Here is a 21,930-nt window from a genome sequence, read left to right on the forward strand (position 1 = left end):
CTCTCCACACATCCCCCTGCACTCTCACTCCTCAGGGTCTCCTCACCCCTCTCCCCTGCGCTCAATCCTCCTCACCATGACATATTGCTCTCTTTTTCCTGCATGGTGAACATACTGCACACACTATACTGACTCCTCAACCGTCCCTCCCTCCTTATGAATGAAGCTGTGCATGTCAGATTAAAACAATAAAATCAATCAAGCCTCTGCTCTTCCTTTTATCTTTACTTTATTCACTTCATCCTCTGTTCCACTGGCTTGCTGAGCTGCTGTCTTACTGATCCTTTCTCTCTTTCATGTTCTGCCTTTCTTTATCTGGCTCCCTCCTGAGGTAATAAGCTGGGTGTATGGCCGGGAAGTGCAGGGGAGAGAGACTTTCATGTCCCTTAGCTCTGGGATTAGGGTGAGCTGCTCTGGGAAAAGTAATAAAGCCTCCAGCACCTACCGTCTGCTGCTTGTGGATCCTGGAATAAAGCCCAACTCCTGCTCAGCCTGCAAGCCTGGAAAAGCTCACATTTCCTGTATACATCACCACCCTCACATCCAGCTTCTGTCCTGCCTCCTGCGGCAGCACCAGCACACGCTTACATTATCTATATATCTTTTGCATTGTGGTGTATTATAGTTATTTAGATAAAACTTGCTAGAAAGTCTCTTACTAATGAGGGAGCAGGTATGTTTTTTTTTCTGGTGCAGGGTGGTCCCTTTAACCTTTAGATTCTTCTCTCCTCTGCTTTGCAGTCCAGCTTAATATTGCTCATTTCCTTTTTTACTTCCAGTCTGTCTTTGGTGCTGCATATCTTGGTCTAAACCTACATTTAATATCATCCTTCAGACACAACGCAAACAAATTATGGGACTCAACATTCAGTGAACATTTTCATAAGCAGAAATATATTTATTGTTGAAAACATAAATATATAAATTATGATTATTGCTGTCTTTATCCAATGGAAGCCCAAAAGAAAAGTAATGAAGGCTTGGTGATAGTGTAATGGCATTTTTTTTAATCAAATAGCTCTAAGTGTGGTCCCTGGTTTACTAAGAACACTATCTTACATTGATATAAATGTGAATGTGAACAGTGATGAAACATCAGCTTTATAAATATAGCACCAGTCAACTGATGGCTAGTTCATTCACAGGTGGGCTGGGTGTGTTTGTGTGTGATCTGATGTCCACAAGTCAGCCGATACAGCCATGTTTCAACAAACGTTTCTCGTTTGACTTTCACCTGACTCACTTCACAGTGCAGTGACTCACTCAAAGTGATTTCCTCATTTGAACACAGGGTGGAAGACGACCGCTACTTTTGTACCGTGTTGGCCTGGTTACACGTTCATTACTGTTACAGAAACTGGTGGGGATGTTTGTTCCATCGGGGCACGAGTGCAGTCCAGCTGTACGGTTTTTCAGGCCACCTCAGAGCACGCAACATCATCTGTCCTGACGGTATGTGGCTGCATAAGGTGTGAGTACCTTCCCAAGGTGGAGTGATTTGTTCTCCTGTCAACAAAGAGTATTGCCTGGCTAAACAAGGAGCCCATTCATACACTTGTCGATTTGCTGTGCTCGCTCATTCACTCTTTAAGGTGGACTTTACTCTTTGCAGGCACAACATGTGTGCTTGTAAGGCAGAGTGGGCCGGCATCCTCCTTATCAATTTTAAAGTGATATGGGTGAAAAATAGCCTCTTGTAGAGGAGAAATCTTGTGTGAGAGCACACACACCCTGTCTATCCCAACCCATACAGGCATACATGCACACTAGAGTGCTCGAACATTATATTGTGTGATTGGCATGATTGGCACACACTTTAATGTGCTGTATGCATGTTTATATGAAATATCACTTCTTACATTAAGGATTGGACAGTGGTAATCATGGCGGTAGAATAAGCTACAGTAAGGCCACTCACTGATAAGTTGCCATGTTTGAGCCTCTCTATCCCCTCTCTTCACAGCTGTGACGCATTGATGTACACAGGCCAGCAAGCACTGGCAGCCTTTTCTCCCTCATCTATCTCAAAACCTGCCCACATTTTTGCATCTTTTCCAATGGATTAAATACAGGCATTCAACCACAATAAAAGAAATAAACATAATTCCTGCTTGGATATAAGTAAGCTTAATATATTTCATAACAAAAATAAAGCATCTTCCTGTACTGACTCTCACATCTCCTCCTTGCGCACATATATCCAAACCATATACAAGACTTGACATAATTCAGATATACTGTAATATAATAAGAAACATGGATGATAAGAATAACATTGACTAAAAAAACAAAACAGACATTGAGATTGTGATACTTATGGTTACAAAGAACCAGACCACACTGAACTCTTGCATGTCTCCAAATCATTAAGATATCTTTTTTGTTCTTTCTTTTGTATTGTAAGACACAGAAAGCAAATGTCTGTGCGTATAAATAGTTTGTAAGTAGCGGCGCATCTTCCTTCTCAAATTTAACTGTACATTGGAAGTGGGCAAAGTCACAGACCATCAGGGGTGTCAGAGAAGATTTCCTCTTTACTCAGAGCAAACATCCAAAAACTCAAAATGTTTGGTAGTCCATAGAGAGTCTTTTGAAGAAAGAAAAACACCTCCATTTGTCTCTCTCTCTTTCCATTGTTTTTCCTATATCTGTCCTTCTTTCTTCCTGTGTATGCAAGTCATTCAAACAGGGCAGGGCACTTTTATGTTGCCCAGCTGGAGGTCATTCACTGCTGTTTTGGAGTCTGAGCACCAGATTCCCACGAAAGCTTGATCCAACTGTTTCATAGCCGTTTCTGTTGTCCGTCTTGTTCAAACAAAGTCTGTAAAAAGTTCAACTCAAATCCCTTTCATCATCTCCCTTCGGCCTCTTTCTGCCCTGCCTGAGCTCTACAGCATCTTTCTCTTTTTTTCTTAATCAGCGGCAGGGTTCAGTTGTCTGGTTAGGTGGCATGCTACAGAGGAAGTCATCATCACTGGTTACTGTTTTTTTTTTAAAAAAAAGCACTTTTGGCATTTTAATTATTTTTGTCTGTGTATTTTCAGTCTCTCTTCTAACAGAAAAGTCTGTTTTTTAAATGAAGGTTGAATGGCAGTGGGAATGAGGACACAGCAGGTCTCCTGTTGGCAGCATCCTCTATTTAGATCCCTCCCACGCTGAAGTCCCTTGTTCTGATTTGTCTCACCTCACGTCCACTGTGGGAGAGAGAAAGACAAAGCTGAGATTAGTATCACAATTCTACAAACACAACACATGGGTTTCATTGTGAAAAAAAATCAGATTATATCTTTTGCATTTTGTGCCCAATTGCATCAATGTGTTCATGCATTTCAAACAAGCTGACACAACAAACACAAGACCCCACAATGTTCTGAATCACATTTCTCCAGATTTCAAAGCCCTGTGATCAGACCAGACATCATTATGTCCAGTCAAAAATATGTGTCATTTTCTGTGTGCACAAAGTAAAAGACATAGAGGTGGATGAGAATGTTTGTGGTGCAATTCTTATTACCAAAAAACTCTTTTAGGTACAGAGGTGAGAGAGAATATTGTTGATAACAAGATGAGGAAGAACAAAAGCAAAAAAAGAGAAAAGGGTGTCTTTTAAACAGTGAAACAAACAGTGCCATACAGTGTCTTACCATAAAACACGACAAAAACAGTGCACACAACCACACACAAGCACAACACCACAAAGCAGATTTATGGAGTGCGCATGCTCAGCAGACCACAAAATCAGCATGCAGCATTGGGGCATCAAGCATGGTACTCCTTAGCCCTCCCTCTTCTCGCACTGTTTGACAGTGATGTGATTGGTGATGGTGATTGGCTCTTTGTGCCCTGATTGGGCCGGTGCAGTGCCAAAAGGTGAAAGGACACCGTGGTGCTAAAGTCCTACCTGTTCCCTTCACAGCTCTCCAGTGGACTTTAGGTAATGAGTGCAACTCTATTATGTCGCCAATAAATCCTTGTTGGGCCTTAGCTTTTTAGGTTTCCTTTTTTTACCGTTAGCCCTACGATGGCCTGAAAACACAAAGTTGGGGAGGGTGGATAGGAAGGAGGGTTAAAAGCAAGAAGCATGGTTTATGACACAGAAAGAGGCACAACAGCCTAAGGACAGAAGCAGAGAGCACAAAGATATGACACACTATAAATACTTCAGATGCCTTATCAGTACACAACACAGCGCTTATCTGCTCCGAGGGAGAGAAAGGCTTTAACCTGCTGTCATGCCAAGCAGCCTTTGGACACCCTCCCTTAACACACAGACTCCCTTAACACACAGATTTGCGCTTATACACACACACACACACACACACACATACATACAAACACATACACACATTCCCGTCCCACAATGCACAAACATTCAAGCTTTACAGCAATTTACAATTTACAGCTATTTTGCAATAGCGAGCCACCTCACATGTGTCTGTCTGTTTGGGAGCAATCATAGAAAAAGGTCATCCAGTGCAAAGCCAAAGAGCCAGACAGAGAGATAGAGACCATTAGACTGACATGAGGAAGGCAGAAAAGCCTGATGATGCATGATGACGTAGGGACCAGAACGGGACTCTGCCATCAAACTCAGCCACAGAGTGATTTTTCTTCAAAAACGCAATGCTGGGCCACTATTTGTGATAATGTAACTATGAAGTACAATAACTTTGAGGGTCAGATTTACCTATTTCTGCATCTGAATGCTCCACCACATGATGATGTGACGTGCACACACACTCCAGGTGGTCTTCCAAACGCACAAAGACCTCTTTCAGCTTGGGCCTCCTCTTCACGTACTCCACCTTTGCTACCTGAAGAAAGGAAGAGAGAAATGGTTAGCTCCCGAGCTCCTATGACATCATTACTCTTCGCCGTGCATGGGTCGTCAATGAATGCAAACACTCTATGCCCATCCACTAACATCAAGAGGCGTAGAGCTGTGACTGATGACTCTTTCATAAACCAGTTCATAAAAAACGCCAGCCGTTGCTTTGCCTTACTGTGTTTGAAGTGTGACGACAGCATTCCTCAGAGGCTGATGCATTGAGTTCCGCTCGCTATGTGCTCTATGGGCTGTTGATCAGGTGTGTAAATACTGGATGGAGTCTATGACCTTGTCCAAGCAAGCTCAAACAATGGGAAAGGAGAGATGGGAGGTAGGGGGGAGCGGTATAGGCCCTATGGCCCAAGGAAGGTTTACCCTGGCAGGAGAAGAGAGGCTTGGAGATCCCCCCCCTGCTTCAGGCCTGGAGCATCCACATCCAGACAGACACACACCCAAACTCCCTCGCCTTGTTCCGACATGTAGGCTGGTTTTAAACCACATGATTACGTCTCTATGGGTTAGGGAAAGTGTTGCTTAACATGTACAATGCAAGATGTTTACATGGTCTAATCAAGCTGTGGAACCCCAGAAAGTAGCCCTTCCAATCTAACAAACACAAAAGCAATGCATGAATTCCTATCCTTGAGTCCAGCTTATACCCACCCAGTTTAACACAAGAGGGCTGACCTCCACTTCCCACCCAACAGCCAGTAATGAAAAGGACCAATCCTCGGAGGGTTATGGATAGGCTATGTTGATTAAAGCTTAGATGAAAGCTGAATAGAGAAGGTTGCATGGAGGTTATGATGATCGTGTTGTGTAACTCAGGGGAGGTGGCTACATGCTTTTCCCTCTCTGATCTGAGTGCCAAGGGCAGGTAACCTCTTCATCCACCACTGAGGGCCTGGGGGCCACATGGAAACAATATTCCCCTGCTTCACCTATCTTCCTGGTCACTGCACGAGAGAGGATATTGGCTGACAATCTCCCAGCTCTCTCTGGTGTTATGAACAACACCGTTTTGCAGTCAGCATGAGGTTCATGCACGCAGAGACGCAGGGCCAAAACTGATGAGAGGCTTTCTTCCTCTATCCTGTCATGGCATACTGCCAAGACTGGCTCTCAGTGGTAAATTAGTCATGCAGACAAACGAACATACCAATCCCTGTCAAGTATAATGTTGACATTCACACAGCTAGAGCTGCATCATGTCAGTGCTGTAACAATGGCTGGAGAGTCATCTGGTGAGGCTAAAACTGGAATCGGGGACCAGCGGTTCCACTGGCCGCTCCTTTGCAACCGTTTCTTTCGAGAGAAGAGAAAGAGCAAGAAAAGAGGGAGTGAAAAGAGGGTAAGCAAGCAAAGGAGGTATGCAGTGAGCAAACAGAGGACAATGCTGTCTGGGTTAGCGGTGGTGTATTTGCTGTTATCGGCCCTGACAGAACGAGAGAGAGTGGGTGAAAGGGCCAGAGCGGGAAGAACTGAGATCAGGAAGGAGGACCATCACTCTCATTAGTGACCGCGAGTGTTTGTGTGTGTGTGTATGTGTGTGTGTGTGTGTGTGTGCAAACAGGGGGGGTTATTTAAGGAAGGGGGAGGAGGGACTGACCCTGATCATGATTAGCATAAGATGACATTCATGTGTTACCTATTAACATTTAGTTTCTGGGTTACCCACTTTTATTTATTTATTTATTTATTTATTTATTTCAAGCAAAATAGTGTGACAACAGAAAAGATACACAATAATAATAACTTATACACTTATACTTGAAATGGAGTGGGAAGAAGTAAAACTTATTAAACCCCACCCCAGTCTATCAAAGAATTTATACATACAAAAAATAGCTGCTTCCTTCATCAATAATCTCCAAGAAAAAATATTAATAATTAAAAATAATAATAATAATAATAATAATAATACCTCATTTAGAAACAGTGTATGCACAAGTCAAAACCACACATTCATACCATACATACTAATAATATACAAATATTTCCATAGGTAACAATGCTTATCAAATACCAACAATGGTAGACGAAATACCATAAGGGTACATAACAATGATAATCAAATACCAACAATGGTAGATGGAATACCACAAAAGTACATAGTGACGAACAACTACCAACAATGGTAGACGAAATACCACAAGAGACATTTATTACACTAACCCTGAAAGGATAGATAGAGAAGTTTTATTGTTATCTAAAACTGCAGACAGTATCAAAGGATGACACAAATTTCCAAGAAAACCACTGCTAATGTTTAATCAAATGATCTGACTGAAAAACAGGGTGGAAGGGAAAGAAAGAAAGAAAGAAAGAAAGAGAGATGAACGATGCCACTGTCTCTGGAGACGGCTCTGCTGCCATTGATTACAGGAAACTCTAAGCTAGCTAGCTGAGTAGCCAGCATGCAGCAAAAACAGTCTGACACTTACTACTAAGGCTGATCCTCATGACTAACACATATATACACACACACATACACACACACGCACACACACACACACAAACCCAAACTCTTCTGGCCAAACAAACAGCTATAGAATAAGGGGATGGACCCCTTGATGAGAGGCCCAGTGGTGGGCTTGTCTCCTTGCCCCTCAAACTGCAGGGTTAAAAACCCTCCCTGCAGGAGATACTATGCACACAAAAGCACACACTCACACTTTCATATTTGTCTGCGAATGTGTATAACTTGTGCTATAATACTTCTCATTCAGCCACTGCTCTGCCCACTTTGTTGACTCTCTTTCTCCTTTTGTCTTGTTTCCTGTTTCCCATGCTATGGGAAAGTGTTGACGTTACAAGAATGGCGGTTTCCACTCAATTATTCCACTTTAAATCCATATTTAATTCTGCCACTTTTGCCACTTCTTCACTTCTGTGCAAAGAACACCAACTTCCAATCCGGCGCAGAGTCAATGACTTCCCACATAAAACATACATCAGAAAGAGACCCCCGTGCTATGACCAGGGGCCCCACACTCTCTTTGTATAAATCAAACTGCTCTAAACTCCCTAGGAAGCCGGGGCCCTGAGAAAGAGTTCCCTTGAGTGGCTGTGGAATGATATCCTATCCAGAAGGTTGGGGTGAGGCAGGGGCTCTGAGAAGTACACCCCCTTGGTTTGTCCTCAGTGTCTATGTTATCCTCACTACCCTGCGTGTAAAGCCGATTGTCCCGGTCGGTCTAATTGGGAATTCCCTGAGCACGAAGCACTGATGAGAGCATGATGGAGGGGAAAGTTTTACTCCAACCTTCCAAGGAAAACACAACGGGGATGTGGATGTGCACCGCGGGCCATCATGAACTGGAACAGTGACAGATGCGAGCAAAAATAAATAAGAATGCATGTGTGTGTTTGGAGAAAGGAGGCATCTTGGAGACACAGAGTGGGGTGGCAATTTATTTATCAGGAGGGACATTCAGAGCTTGTGCCCCTGGAAAAAGCACTCTTGTTGTGACGCTAAACTGTGAGCCAGAGGAGGAGAGGTGGGGCAAGTTCTGGGGAGGAGGAACGTAAAGAAGCTGCCTGTATTTCCATCTGTCTATCTGATTGTCTTTTGAAATCTAAGAAAGAAAAATTGACACTCAGAAAAGGGCAACATGATCTGCAGAGGGAGACAGAGCAAACCACATAAGAAGACAGCCGAGACAACCTGCTGCTGCCCTCTGCTTCAACCCCCGAAACACACACAGACACAGGGCATCGGGTGAAAGGGGTTATCACAGGTGGTGTGTGGAGAAGAGAGGAAGCAAGGAGAACATTTATCACGTCTCTCACAGGCCTGCAATGGCAAAAAGGCACTTCATGGCACACCACTCTCTCCCCACCTCTCTCTCACATACATTCATTAATGTATCTCCAGATGTGAATATCTATCTGCCCCTAATCGTTTGGTGTGCTATCGTGCAATATCAAATATCAAAGAATCTTTCCATTTATTTCTCCTCTCTTTGCAGATGAGAAAGACACTACTGAGCACTTAAAAGAGGGGAAAGTAAATACGATTTTAATGAGAGAGAGCAAAAAAGTAAGTAAATGGTAGAGACAGACAGAGGGGTAAAATTAGAGAGTGGGAGATGGCTGTGTTGCAGAACGAGTGAGGAGGGAGTGAACAACTATTTCACATAACAGACAATCAGACTCCAAGACGGAGCGGAGAATAGAGGTGGAGGGGAGGATGAAGTCAGAGGGGAAGAGCGAACGGGAGGACAGGAGACGAGGATTGAAGGAAAATACAGAAATGGAGTAAAAATATGATTAAAATACGGCTGCTACGTTTCCTGCTCAAGCTGATACATTCCAGGCGGTGTGGCAGTAGCCAAACTCTCCGGCTTCTGGCTTGGCGGGACGCTCCCATGGTCTCTGACCCGCCCCGCAACCCCCGCTGTGCACACCGCACACGCATTTATACACACACACAAACTCCCTCACCCTTCTTCATCTAGTTGAAGAGCTGCGTGAATCAAAGAGAAAATAATTCACAGCTGCAAGGGACTTCAAACAGGGAGGCCCCTTATTCCCATCTGCCCCCCTTCTCACGTAATCCACAGGACCCCTCAGACAATCATAAATCATGCTCACTGTATCACCGTCACAGTGTCTTTTATTTATGAAACACCCCATAAGTCAGGGTCCCACCCAACCGCAAGGCTACAGCTACTGCGTCCCCCAACACCCAGATCTCACCCACTGTCGCTGAAGTAACTGTCAGTGTGTGTGTGTGATGGGGTCGGGGCCAGTGCAGGGAGATGTGTGGACCCCCACACTCAGCACTGTGCTGAGTGTCTGCCTGGCCTCTGTCAGCCTCCACTTTGATCAAGCAGCCATCAACACTTCATTACTCTGTGGCCCGTCTTCCTCTTGCTGCCACTTCACACAAATGGCCCTGTCCCTGCACTGTGGTGGGGGGGTTACATAGCACAGCATGGAGCTCTCTCTCTCTCTCTCTCTCTCTCTCTCTCTCTCTCTCTCCATCTGACACACACACACACACACACACATACAAACAATCTCCTTCTTGGGTTTACACAGATGTGCGCTGACGACCCTCTCTGACCTCTGCAAAATACCAATATGCTTCGAGGACCATCAAAAATGTCCAGCTACTAAACCACACCAAATGAGAGAAACTGAGCTTTATTGTTGGCAAATAATGCCATACTGATTTGACTGAGGCTCCTGATGACGGCAATGAAAAGCGCTCTCTAAGCTGTCCTTGACACAAGAAGAGGACCTAATTTCCTCTAAACTCTGTATATGTGCTGCAGAAAACTCAAGAAAACATTTTGATATTGTGCATTACCTCACCTGATTACCTACCACAAATGTAATCATGAATATCAGGTGGTGTCATTTCTGTATCTGCTTATGCGGGTTTGTGATGGAGGAAGGGGAATTTAATGCATTTAAAGACCAAATACTACAGTACTGCAGAAGCCGTAAGAGTTAATGAGTGAGGGGATGAGTGACAGCTCCATTATTTGCCTGTATCGTGGACTATGTAATCAACCCCATAGGAAGAACCCACACACATTCAAAAGTGCACATGCACATTATTATTATTATTAATGGACTCTCTTTCTATCCCACATACACCTTGTATACTAGTCTCTGCAGTCCTGCCTATCCAAAATCACCAGTTGTTTTGTGTGTGAGTTCGTCTAGCAAGCCTTTTCTCAGTGCTTTTGGCTCAAAAGCACTGAGAAAACCATCGGGAAAACTGCATGCAGCTGCAGCCATAAACAGAGACAGACAGAGAGACAGAGAGAAAGCGGCGAGGAGAAAGAACAACAGGAATACAGGATAGATGGTGGAGAAAAAGCCAGGAGTGAATGAGAGAGGAGAGATAAAAGATTAAGAAACAAAGAAGGCAGAGGGAGTTTCAGAGAAATCAAAATGTCACTTATATAGGCCTACTAACTGACTCTGACTACTTTCACATCATATCCAGGTTGTGTACTATAAGAACACTATGACACAAAAACACTGACAAAACGGCGAACATGTTCAGCCAGGCTTCTGTGAGAAAACACCAAAAGTAAAAGACAAATGAGAACAAAATGTGTAGAAATCACTTAGATGGAAAATAAATGGGAGAGCCAAGATGCTGGGATAGAGGGAGTGAATGTGGTGTCACTGAAAGTGCAAAAGGAGGTGGGATGGGGTGAGGGAGGAGTTAAAGGAATGCTGGGATGATAGAGTCTGACTGCATAAAAACTCATTAAGAATTCTGTCTCATTTTTGGTTTTCTTTCCACCTCTGCCTCTCTCTCTCTCTTTTATGAATGCTGAATCATCTCAAAATAGCAGGCAAAACTCTTATCTTTACACTTGACACATTTACTGTCTCATTCCTATCTCAATGCATGCTGACAACACAAGCAACAACGGAAACGCAACCTACATGTCCACAAATTACATTTTAAAGACACACCTATGACAGTGATGGACCAGATTATCATATAAGTTCAAGAGAAATGCAAAAGAATCCAACGAGGGGAAAAAGGGAGACCAAAAAAAAGAGACTTTAGGATCTGCTCTTTCTCCTCCCTCAGGCTGGTCCTATTTAAATTTATCTTTTTTATTAGCCCACCACTGAACAGGACAGGCTTGTACAGTACAGGGCTTGCACAGACCCGTTCTCTTTTTTTGGGTCCACAGCATGAAAAAGGAAAGAGGGAGAGACACAGAAGAGGGGGAATAAATAAATAAAGGTGCTTTTGGACAAATGCATAGTGGCATGAAATGGAAAGAAACACAGCGAATGTGTTCTTTTCCCATCCTTGGCCAGCACAAGGAAAACAAGTCAGACTCAGGGTAGACGGGCAACATTTTTAGATTCTAATAAACGGAGGGAGAAGCACAAACTAAACCCCTATTCAGACTAATTGCTGAGGACAGACAAAAAAAAACTTGGCATGAAACAATGTTTCTCACACACAATGTGGTGAATGTCTCCTGACCGGAGCAAGCCATGACGGATGACCTTTTCCAGGGATACAACACATCTCAGCCCCCCTCACCCCGCGGCTGGAACTGCATGGAAAAATGGCCCTATGAAACCCTGCCTACCGCGCCTGAAGGCCCCTCTCCAGTCTGTGTGCTCATTTTGTCCTCAGTGTCATGAGGGGGACACGGACAAAGTCGCATGGGTTACGACATTCCAGGGATAGCTGAATCAAGCCTCATAATGTCTTTTCTGCCTTCGTCAGTGTCTCTCCATCCGTCCTCGTCACTCTGATCACAGACAGAGCTCCCATTGAGGATGATAGACACCTAATGTCTGGCAGACAGCGAGACAGACAAGCTTGCATACAGACAGACAGACAGACACAAAGTTACAAAGTTGTGCTTTATATCAGAGCTTGACTCTCTTACTGCTCTGAGTCAGCATGTCTGACCATAAACCCCCTGCCCTGGATGCAGTGCCCTGTGCCTGACAACGGCCGCCTTGTCAGTGCAGCCTTTACTCTACAACTAAAAGAGGAGGTCAGAGAGAATGTCCTCCTATCCATACTGAAATCTTCCTGACCTGTGCCTGTATGCCATGGGCAAGAAGGCAGCAGCAGGTGGGGTTGGTATTTGTTTTATTACTCTGCTGGTCTATCAAGGCGGCATCTTCAAAATAACAGAGACAGACAGCAATGTCCCAGTGCCCATGGTGGTTGGGCAAGATCACAATGACTGAATGAAGAGAACAGACAACAGACCAAAGATTGACTCAAAGAGAAACAAAGACAGTCAGAGTGTTCCAGGTTATCCTGTTTATCCCCCGGTTGTCTCTGCTCTCACAGAACAGAGCACATAACTCCCATACCTCCGAACAGAGCCTTGCACAGGCTAACAGTCTGTAGTGTAAATACAGCAGAAATACAACTCAGCTCCAGCCACTGTGTCTCTTCTGATCCTGAACAGAAGGACATGTTTTCAAGTTACGGATGCCAACGAGCCTCTGAGAACAGTGCAACCCCCTTCTACCCCCTCTCTCTTTCTGTTTGTCACCTTGTCTCCTCCAGGCTCACTGCTTCCAGAAAATACAAAGGGCCAAGCAAACAGGGAGTGGAGAAATAGCTGCGCAGTAGCCGATGACATTCTCAAGGTACGGGAGACTGTTTCTTCCTCGTCCTCTCTCTCTCTCTCTCTCTCTCTCTCTCTCTCTCTCTCCCTCTCTTTCTGTCTTATTTCTGGCAGCAGCATCCCTCTCTGGTCGAAACCTCAACAGATGTCCTGGCTGAAGGTGCCAACAACCCTCCCTCCCTGTCCTCTCTCTCTCCTTCTCTTCCTTCTCTCCCGCTGTCCTGGCACAGCAGCCCTGGCCTATCGCCAAACATGGGACAGAGTTATGAGGAGAGAGGGTGGTGATCGGCTGTAATAGAAGGAGACGGGGAGGGTTCAACGGAGGTAAGGTGGCCGCACTGTAGTTACTGACCATGCATGGCTCAGGGAGAGAGAGGAAGATTGAAATGAAGAGGAGCTGTAGAGGAATGAGGGAGTGAGGGAGGAAAGGAGCGTGAGGCAGATTAACCAACCTTGAATCACATTTTTATTCACTTACCTGGTGAGAGGGAAAGTGGTGCAGGTGAGGGGGTTTGTGGAATAAATGAGATGTTGTGCATTGCCTATGAATATACTGTAGGAATGCTTTTTAGAAAGTCAACGAGCTTGGAGGCAATCTGTTCTGTAGTGTGGGTGGGGGTGTGTGTGTGTGTGTGTTTGTGTATCTTACCTTAACGGTGCGGTGGTGCTTACGGGAAGGATGACAGCGCATGTTGCTTGTGTTGCAACAGCCCGTGCAGCGCTTCACCTCCACACAGGGCGGCCATATCAAGAAGTTGGCAGATGTGGGATCCACCTGGCTCCTGGGGATCTCGTAGATCACCGTCCGCGTCTTACACACCGCCGGGACCGCCTCCTCCACTGGAAGAAAGACAGGGAGGGGGAGGAGTCGAGTTAATGCATTTGGTCTGCATGAGTGTTCACTGACACATTTTCCAAATGCAGGCGCGTGCTGATGTATTGTTGTAATTTGTGCTTTTCTCTCCCAGCTGCTTCATGCATTCCTTCACTGCTCATTATTTGATGACTCACTTGATGTGGGAGCTGTTTGTCTTACCTCAGATCACGCCCAACCTCCTTTAAGGCTGTCAAGAAGACAAGCTATCCAAAAAGCTGATCTCATATCAGCTAAGGAGCTTTGGGATCAAGTCGGTGAGACAGAAAGAGACTGTTCCTTTGTTCAGAGCCCTCATTGGGGTTAATGCAGCGTGACTGCGCCAGAAAACCTTTATGTTCAGCGGTGGGAAATCTAATGATGGCCTTTGACCCTTTCGGCCATAGTGAAAAGAGGATGGCAGTAAGCATTCACTTCAGATTTAATGCTCTGACAGGCACTCAAACCGAAAGATGTGACAGTAAGATACCACCATGTCATAAAGATGATATGTACATCATGTACAGAACATGAGGGCTTTTGTGGAAAGCTGCCAAAATGGTATACTGTATCATACACTTATGATACAGCGCACATACATGAAATACGACCAGCCACTGCGTTGCTTTAAATGCTGCGCTGCTGGGAGAGATGGGAACACGCAGCCAGTCCCACACACCTCACAACACACACTTTGCACACAACGTAGTATTCTCCACGCCTCGATCAGATATCGTACCGCGTGGCATTTTATGAAGAAATCTAACTGAGAGCCCAGGCGAGCTGCAACTTGAGCCCTGAATGCCTGGAATTTCCACGCTCAAGGATATATTTCTCTCCTGACGCGTGTCTTAGATCTGCAAGCCTCTGGCCAATTAAAAGGTTTCATGTCAGACGTCCTCGTCAACGTCACGATCCCTTGATTGCCATAAATACTGGGTAGATCTCTTCATTAGGGATCCTTTCAAAAGCTGTATAAAAGCCATTAGCTTAGTTTGTAATTATTGTAAGGTGATCTGTTTTATCTTCTGGGAACATGTGCGTCGGGGGTATTTAAGATAGAGGTTATTTTTAGGACATTGTGACACTGTAAGAGATAAGAAATGCCAAGTTGTGACATATATAGTGCCAAAATGCAATCATGATGGAACCTCTGAGCTGCAAAGTGAAGCAGGTAGTATTCATTCAGTCTTACCGATGCTCCTCTTGCGTCGGGTGTGGAGCTGGGAGGTCTTCAGGTCATTGTAGTAACCATGACTACGGGAGTAGTTCTTATGGTGGTTGTGGTGTTTGTGGTGCTTGGGCTCCTTGATAACATCATTTCCCGTACCTCGTCAAAACAGAAGGCAGCCATGTTAATAATGTCACACAGAGAGAACACAAAAGGCTTATTCAACCAATAAACCAACCATGAGTCTGTTAACCACCGCTGCAGCTTGCTAGGCCTCACCAAAAGGCTGTTGATCCTTTATATACCCCTTCCACAACAACCAACGTACTGGTAAGTCACACGACCATAATGAGATGGTAACTTCCAACTGGCTTCTTGGGCTGTATTTAACACATGCCTTGATTCCCTGAAGGGGTTAGTGTTCCCTTCGACATGCTGGCTGGCAGGTGGGGTGACTACTGATGATGTCACAAATTGAGGTAAACAGTCCAGAGTACACAGGGTACATGCATGGTGCACAGTTTTACACAGACCTCTGTGTAATTGCAAGCTTTGTGTGTCAGCCTCACTCACTCATTTGGCTGAACTTTCCCAGAGGGAATAAAGTAACCAGGCGCAGGTGAGTCAGCATGCTCCTTCAAAAACAACCAGCTTTCACAGACACACAGGGGACTAAAGTGGTCATTTGACAGGTGGTATTCAGCCACCATTATCCCTGCACCTAATTAGTGGTTTCGTGTCTCTCATTTACCTGAAAATGTTTGCTTTTTTTCAATCATTCAGTGGCTTGGAAAAGTACATGTTTTGTTGTGCTGCAGTGGTAGCTTCTTAAAGCTCCCCAACTCCAGTCTAATATAGCCAGCTCAGCTTATTCACAGCCATGGTCATCTGATAAAGCTTGCTTGTTTTGGTCCCCACCCAGAGAATGAGGTGGATTACAGAAGAGTGCCAGAGCAGCAATAAAACGATAAAGCTTGTTCGTAGGATACTGCCCTATCCTAAAGAGCCTGAGAGTGTTTGCTAAGTAGGTGGGTCTACCTGTCTGTCGGTACAGCATACCCACCCACCTGGCTAATACAATCCTACACCTGTACACTTAACATAAACACACAACTCCCAACTACACAAACTCCTCTCATTATCCTCCATAACATGCTAAAACCTAATGTACACCAGCACAACAAAGCTTAGCCACAGGCAAACACATTCCACTTATCCAGCTCCTTTGTGCTCTGACCAGAGACGTCTGAAGGGATTTCCTCTGCCTATGCATGGTCCACCTCTGGGATTGGTTGTTTATTTGCTTTTGGATGCCTTCTTTTTTCCAGGTCTGCCCCCTCAGTGAGAGTGGAGGGAATTACCTTCCAGCCTGTCGTGCAGTCAGTCAGACACCCAGTGACCCAGAACCAAAGGTCCACAGAAAGGAAGTGTTGACTGCAGCTGAGCTCTCAGTCTGTCAGACCAGTATACCCACATACAGAGACACACATGAACTGTACATATGTCACACACACTCTCCAGTGCATGACCTATAAATGCAAACATACAGCTACACTGTCTGCACCGTCAGGTGGACTCGATGTGAAAGCTGGCTGATTTTCCTACCTAACAACCTTTTAACACTCCGGGTCACTGACAAAACTCCCACTATGCCTCCTCTCACTCTATCACAGCCATCCCTCTCTTCGTCTCCCCCTGTCAGTAGAGGACAGGAGTGAGGGAAGGCGTCACACCAATGGCCACCCGGAGACAGTTTGTGTCAGAGCTGACAGGAGAAAGGGAGGGGGACATAAAGAAGTCCTTTATAGACTGCAGAGTCCTCTTTTCAGCACAATAAAAGGACATTTCTGTTTTTTTTCTTTATACTGAGAAGAGAAACAAGGAAATACTGAAAGGAAGCAATCAGTGACCAGGCAGGTAGATGCAGGAAAAGAATTGGTAAGGAGAGAGAGGCAGGAAAAGAATGGGTGTTCAAGAGAAAGATGTAGACTAAAACTAGAGTGAGGGGTTTGCTCCTCTGTTGGTTCCAGGTGACTAAGAAGTAATAACACGCCCAGAGCATCGTCAAACTGAGACAAGAGAATAGAGGACAGGAGACAGTCTCTCGCCATGAATCAGGCTTTCATGACTCGCAAATTACTCCCTCCATTAGCTGAAGGCTTCAGCTCCCTCCCTTTACTCCTCCTCCTCTTTTTCTTTCTACCTCGACTCTACAAATAGCCAACATGTTGTTGACTTTTTGTAGTAAGTGCCCCTATAATTCTGTCTCTCTGGCTTTCCCCCTTGTTTCTTTATTGTCAGCAGTTACATGGCTGAGTTGTATCAGTATTAGTTTAGGTCATAGGGGCAAAAGGTCTTCCCATGGGTGTGAAAGCAGGTAGGAATCACAATAACTTGTTTTTGAAGAACTGTAGGTTCATATGAAGTGCTGCCAACTGTCCAGGAGGTAAACACACTGCCAGCTTGTCAGAAACAAAGCTGATTGAGCAACAAACTTGTGTCCTTCCTGAGTGAAGTGTAGCAGGAATATAACCTCCAGAATCTTCCTGCTCCCTCCTCTACCTCTGCCTCAAACCAAGAGTCAGGTTCCCTTTTCTGTCAAAGTCCTTCACTGAGAGAGATAAGAGCAGGCAGGCCGGGGGGCCGCGAAAGGAGGGAGACAGAGATAGAGAAGAGGAAAAGCGAGGAAAGGAGCACCTCAGGGGCCAGACAGCCATCTGCAGACTACGGTGGGGTCATCTCATCTGTCAGTCAGAGCTGAAGACACTGTCCTCGCGGGACGTGTGCACACAGACACACAAAAACAAGAAATGCAAGCCGGCATTGAGCAAAGAGGCACTGAATGAAACATCCAGCATTTCCAGATAAGCCCTGCAGGCCTTCTCGGTGCTCCTGACACACACAAGCTGAATTATAAAGTCATCCATCCAGAGACAGAGAGCTCAGATAATGACAACCAAGTGTCACACAGGGGTAAACCAACACCACAAAAATAACATCTGCCTAGATTAATAAAATGCTAAAACAAAATTTCTGGTTGTGCCCTTCAAAACACAGCATCAGTCCTTAGATCCTCCCCAAGGCTTTAACAAACACCTCATATTAGCCTTCCCTTTCTCCTTCCCTGATTGACATGCTGTACCGTGTACAGTTCAGCCTATACTGGTAGCTTTCCTGTCCGCAACAAAAGTTCAGAAAATACCCCTCTGGCTGGCGTCAAAGGTCTTTTTAATGGGCTGGCCTGGACCGCCAAGCTGGCCCTCAGACAGATTTATGTCCTCATAATAATAATCAGCCTACTACTGTTACCCTGCAAAACATTCCTCTGTTTGAAGAAAGACATGTTAATTCAATTATAAACACCTCTTCTCATGCAAGAGGCACTCCGGGGGTTCTATTCTGGGCTCAGCGTAAAGTGGGGTGATCACTGTGTGGAGTACAGGTTGGTTTGATTGTGAATTAATGTATTAAACACACTAATGATGTGGGGCTTTTAGGCCTAATTGATACGTCCATCGGAAAAGCAATCGTGTGGTTATACAGACAAATACTTGAGACTTGAGTGAACCAGTCCTAATGTCCCTTTGCTGAGTATAAATTTTGAGGTTACTAATGAGCTATGACCAGTGAGGTAGCTTACATCATTAGGGACTGTTAAAGTAAATTTAGTAATTACCTATTTCCATCAACAAATCTTTAGGGGAGAGCCCTGAAATTGATTTAGGCCAGGGTATGTGTAAATAGAGGCTCGTGTGAAGGCAAACAGCTTCATCTAGCGCACCCCTGTAACTCAATATAAGACAGTCTGAGACAGAGTAGTAATCCACCACAGAAGAAGCAGCACCTCTAAGAACCTGAAGCTGAAGAAACCCGCCTGACCTGCGAGCTTGTGTCTCTGTTTACAGGGCAACTTATGTGGAAGTCTGGTTTCTCTAGCCAGTTTATTGCAGCAGCTGATAGAATATGCACAAATAAATGCCTGCCAGTGAAAGTCCATCTTTGTCACATGTGTACAGTAGGCACACCTATCACAGTTACTGTGATATCATGCATGCCAGGACAGCACTTGGCAGCTCCCCTGGGTGCACAGAGCCCTCTGCATTTTCCTGTACAGGCTGTTAGTCATGAGCATGTCTTTGGAGGTGGATTTCAGGAGCCGTAACGTCACTGATTCCTACCTGAACACAATTTGCAGAATGAGCCAAAACAACAGGTATTCCTGTTTGTTCGCCAAATCCACCAAAGCTGCAGGATTGACAAAGTCTCTAATTCTTATTTGATCAAATGTCACTCAAACTTCAGCTCCTCCCTATGTGGATCCATTAATGATGACTTAATGATGCTTTTGTCAGTGGTTTCTGTGAGTAATTATTACACAAAATTCATCTATCTATTAAAAAAGGTAGTGAACATGTTGCAGTTTGAAAGGACCACAAGGGCTGAATGCTTCCCAGGCAAGATTTTACAGTCAGTTATTTGGCTTGGTTGATTTGGCCATCACATGTTGTCTCACTAAGGCAAACATATATGGAAAGTCGCCATACCAGCTAATATTCAGGTGACTACCAAGAAGGCTATCTTTAAAGTTGATTCCACAATAGAGCGTTTTACAGCTAATAAAGGCTTAGGCTCCTGCTAATCATGGAGCAGCTGTTTCCAGCACCACACTTTACCACGTGTGGTTTCATCAACAATAGCAGTCTCACACGTGAACAACATCTAGGGCTTCAGCATAAAAATTTAAATCTGGTCTGTAAATAGAAGTATCAAGAGGCACAATTTACCTATGGAGTCAATGTCCAGTAGCCGCTGGAGGTCGCTGATGCTGTGGATTTCACTGTGGGACAGCCTGTCTATCAGCTCCTGGGGAAACTCCACTTCCTTTACGGACCGGGGGGCAAAGAAATCAAACAAGAGACGAAGGTTAGAGATGAGTCGGTTCGGTGGCAAAACGCGTGTGTAATTGTTTGTCTGTGTAAATAAACGTGCAAAGGTTTGAACAACTAACCGGAAGAACAACAATGTGCCAACCACAGCGAGCAGATCTGAACCCATTGCCATACCTTCCACTCACTTGGAGAGAAGGTGCTGCCTAACCCATTTAAGAAATTATGCAATTTAAGTAATCTATGCTATGGAAAGGAGCATGCTTGAAGGATGACATCAGACATTTATATTACGATCTTGCGATTAGTTCAGCAACGAGATAATTCCAGAATAAGTACTATTTCCCTGTAAAATACATATTTTATAATATTTCTTATTAATATTTCCATTGCCTGTACCTGGCATGCAGGACAATGATTGTGATCATAAAAATTTAATTGTGAGTTGATTTAGCTTCTGCTTTGATTTAATTGCTTTAATTGGATTTCGGATTAACAAATAGATTAGACCCAAGCCTATTTAAATTCTCGTTTTATGCTACTAATCTTGTTCCCTTGGCTGATAGCTGAAACATCATTACACCGTCTGTTTTCTAAAGGAATTTGGTAGGCTACTCCACTACGAATCGGGGCGACGTCCGCCCGTGTTAACGACAGCTCGCCACACTTGGCACTTGTTGCGGTCCTGCCAGCACCTCATGCTGAGCGAACCGCGCAGCCTTACAGGAACAGTGGCTATTTATATCGCCCGGAGCGGTTCCCATGAAAGCGCTTAGCCCAACCAAAACGTTTGCCCAGTTGGCTCTGGCTACAAACAGATTTGGCATAAAAGCCAAAAATAACTGTGATAGTAGTCCAAGTGCAGACGCGATGTTGAGTTCTCAAAAGCTCGTTGTCACTGACCCTCGTGGTAACTGGAGCTGATATGCTGTTTATTCAGTCTCGAAAAATGAATTCTTAAAATAGCCACACAGTCTAAACAACCGTTTTCTGTGAAAAGACAGTTTGGATCGGTTATAGTTTCATTCAAATGAAGAGTTACTTTAAATGAATTAGGCTACGCGCTAACCTAACCTTATCTCTGCCTCATTGCAGGCTTTAAATCAAAAGTTAGTTTTCTTTCTCAGGACATCAAGTTGTGGTTCAGTGTGTAGCTGTTGCAGAAATGCGCGCTCTGTGACCACTTTGCACCATCACAAGAATAAAAACCCGCACTACTGTGTATGACATGGGACCGGAGGGACACCGTCTATCCAGCCCCCTACCTCTCTGTCCTGGTAACCTTACCTCAGAGGTGGCCAGCAGCAGGTACGTCGTCCACAGCAGGAAGTAGCAAAGTGCGGCTCTCATCTCCCTTTAATTTAGATTTAACCCCAATCAAGAAATATGTGTAATTCTGTAGGAGCCGCAGAATCGCTCCTGGCCCCACAGGATCCACAACCATCCCCTCGGGGAGAGAAACCGGGGTGTCAGAGCTGCTCAGCGGACTCAGTCAGACTCCGTTGCTGCACTTGTTTGTAACTGTGAAAAGCTTAAGAGCCTGGACGTTGACTTTTGTTATTCACATTGGACTGCGTCCTCTTGAACAGGCTCTGTGCGGCAGCTCGACATGGCTCCTCAGGCGCAAGTGGGACAATCCCAGGAGACGCGCATTGCACTTGTCCTTCACCCCCTAACAAACAGGCTTCAAACTTCAGCACAGTTTACTGAAATATCAAACAACGCAGCTGTTGGAGTTACACAGAATTAAGACGCACGAGTATTTTCTATATGATAGTATTTAATAGTCATAAAAGAATATAATCCAAACGAGCAGATCCTCTCAGAAAATCACAAGGGAGAAAGTTGTCCGTGTTGTGCTATCCAGAGCCTGTCTTGCAGCAGTCTGCACAGGTCCTTGGCTGTGTGGGTGAATGGAGTCAGAGCGCCTCTGAGCCGCTGGATATAGAGAGCCAGCAGCTCCGTGCCCGTTGCGCCTCCCCTCGCGTTTCGGTGATCGTGCATCTATTCAGCGAGGGGAGCTGGTTGGCTGGTTGGATGATTTAAGACTCAATAGCATGCCCCCCCCCCCCCCCCCCCCCCCCCCCCCACACCCACACCCA

The 21,930-nt window shown here is 45.0% G+C and overlaps 1 protein-coding gene across 4 annotated transcripts in view; it reads right to left on the reverse strand.

Moving 5' to 3' along the window:
* Positions 1 to 873: 873 nt before the first annotated feature.
* The window catches only part of pdgfab (platelet-derived growth factor alpha polypeptide b), a 22,683-nt gene continuing 1,626 nt past the window's right edge, over positions 874 to 21,930 (reverse strand). The window contains exons 1-7 of one of the 4 annotated variants that reach the window (XR_006824004.1): positions 21,116 to 21,711; positions 19,727 to 19,823; positions 14,967 to 15,101; positions 13,568 to 13,758; positions 4,688 to 4,814; positions 3,902 to 4,026; positions 874 to 3,194 (exon numbers count right to left, since the gene is read on the reverse strand). Coding sequence is in view for 1 of the 4 variants with exons in the window: in XM_046042666.1 (XP_045898622.1) it covers positions 3,181 to 3,194; positions 4,688 to 4,814; positions 13,568 to 13,758; positions 14,967 to 15,101; positions 19,727 to 19,823; positions 21,116 to 21,178 (627 nt within the window). In the remaining 3 variants the exon portion in view is untranslated. Of the gene's footprint in view, positions 3,195 to 3,901; positions 4,027 to 4,687; positions 4,815 to 13,567; positions 13,759 to 14,966; positions 15,102 to 19,726; positions 19,824 to 21,115; positions 21,712 to 21,930 lie in introns of those variants that run through there. The other 3 variants (XR_006824006.1, XR_006824014.1, XM_046042666.1) reach the window with 3 other exon arrangements.

The sequence above is a fragment of the Micropterus dolomieu genome, linkage group LG02, assembly GCF_021292245.1.
Source record: "Micropterus dolomieu isolate WLL.071019.BEF.003 ecotype Adirondacks linkage group LG02, ASM2129224v1, whole genome shotgun sequence".
NCBI lineage: Eukaryota > Metazoa > Chordata > Actinopteri > Centrarchiformes > Centrarchidae > Micropterus > Micropterus dolomieu.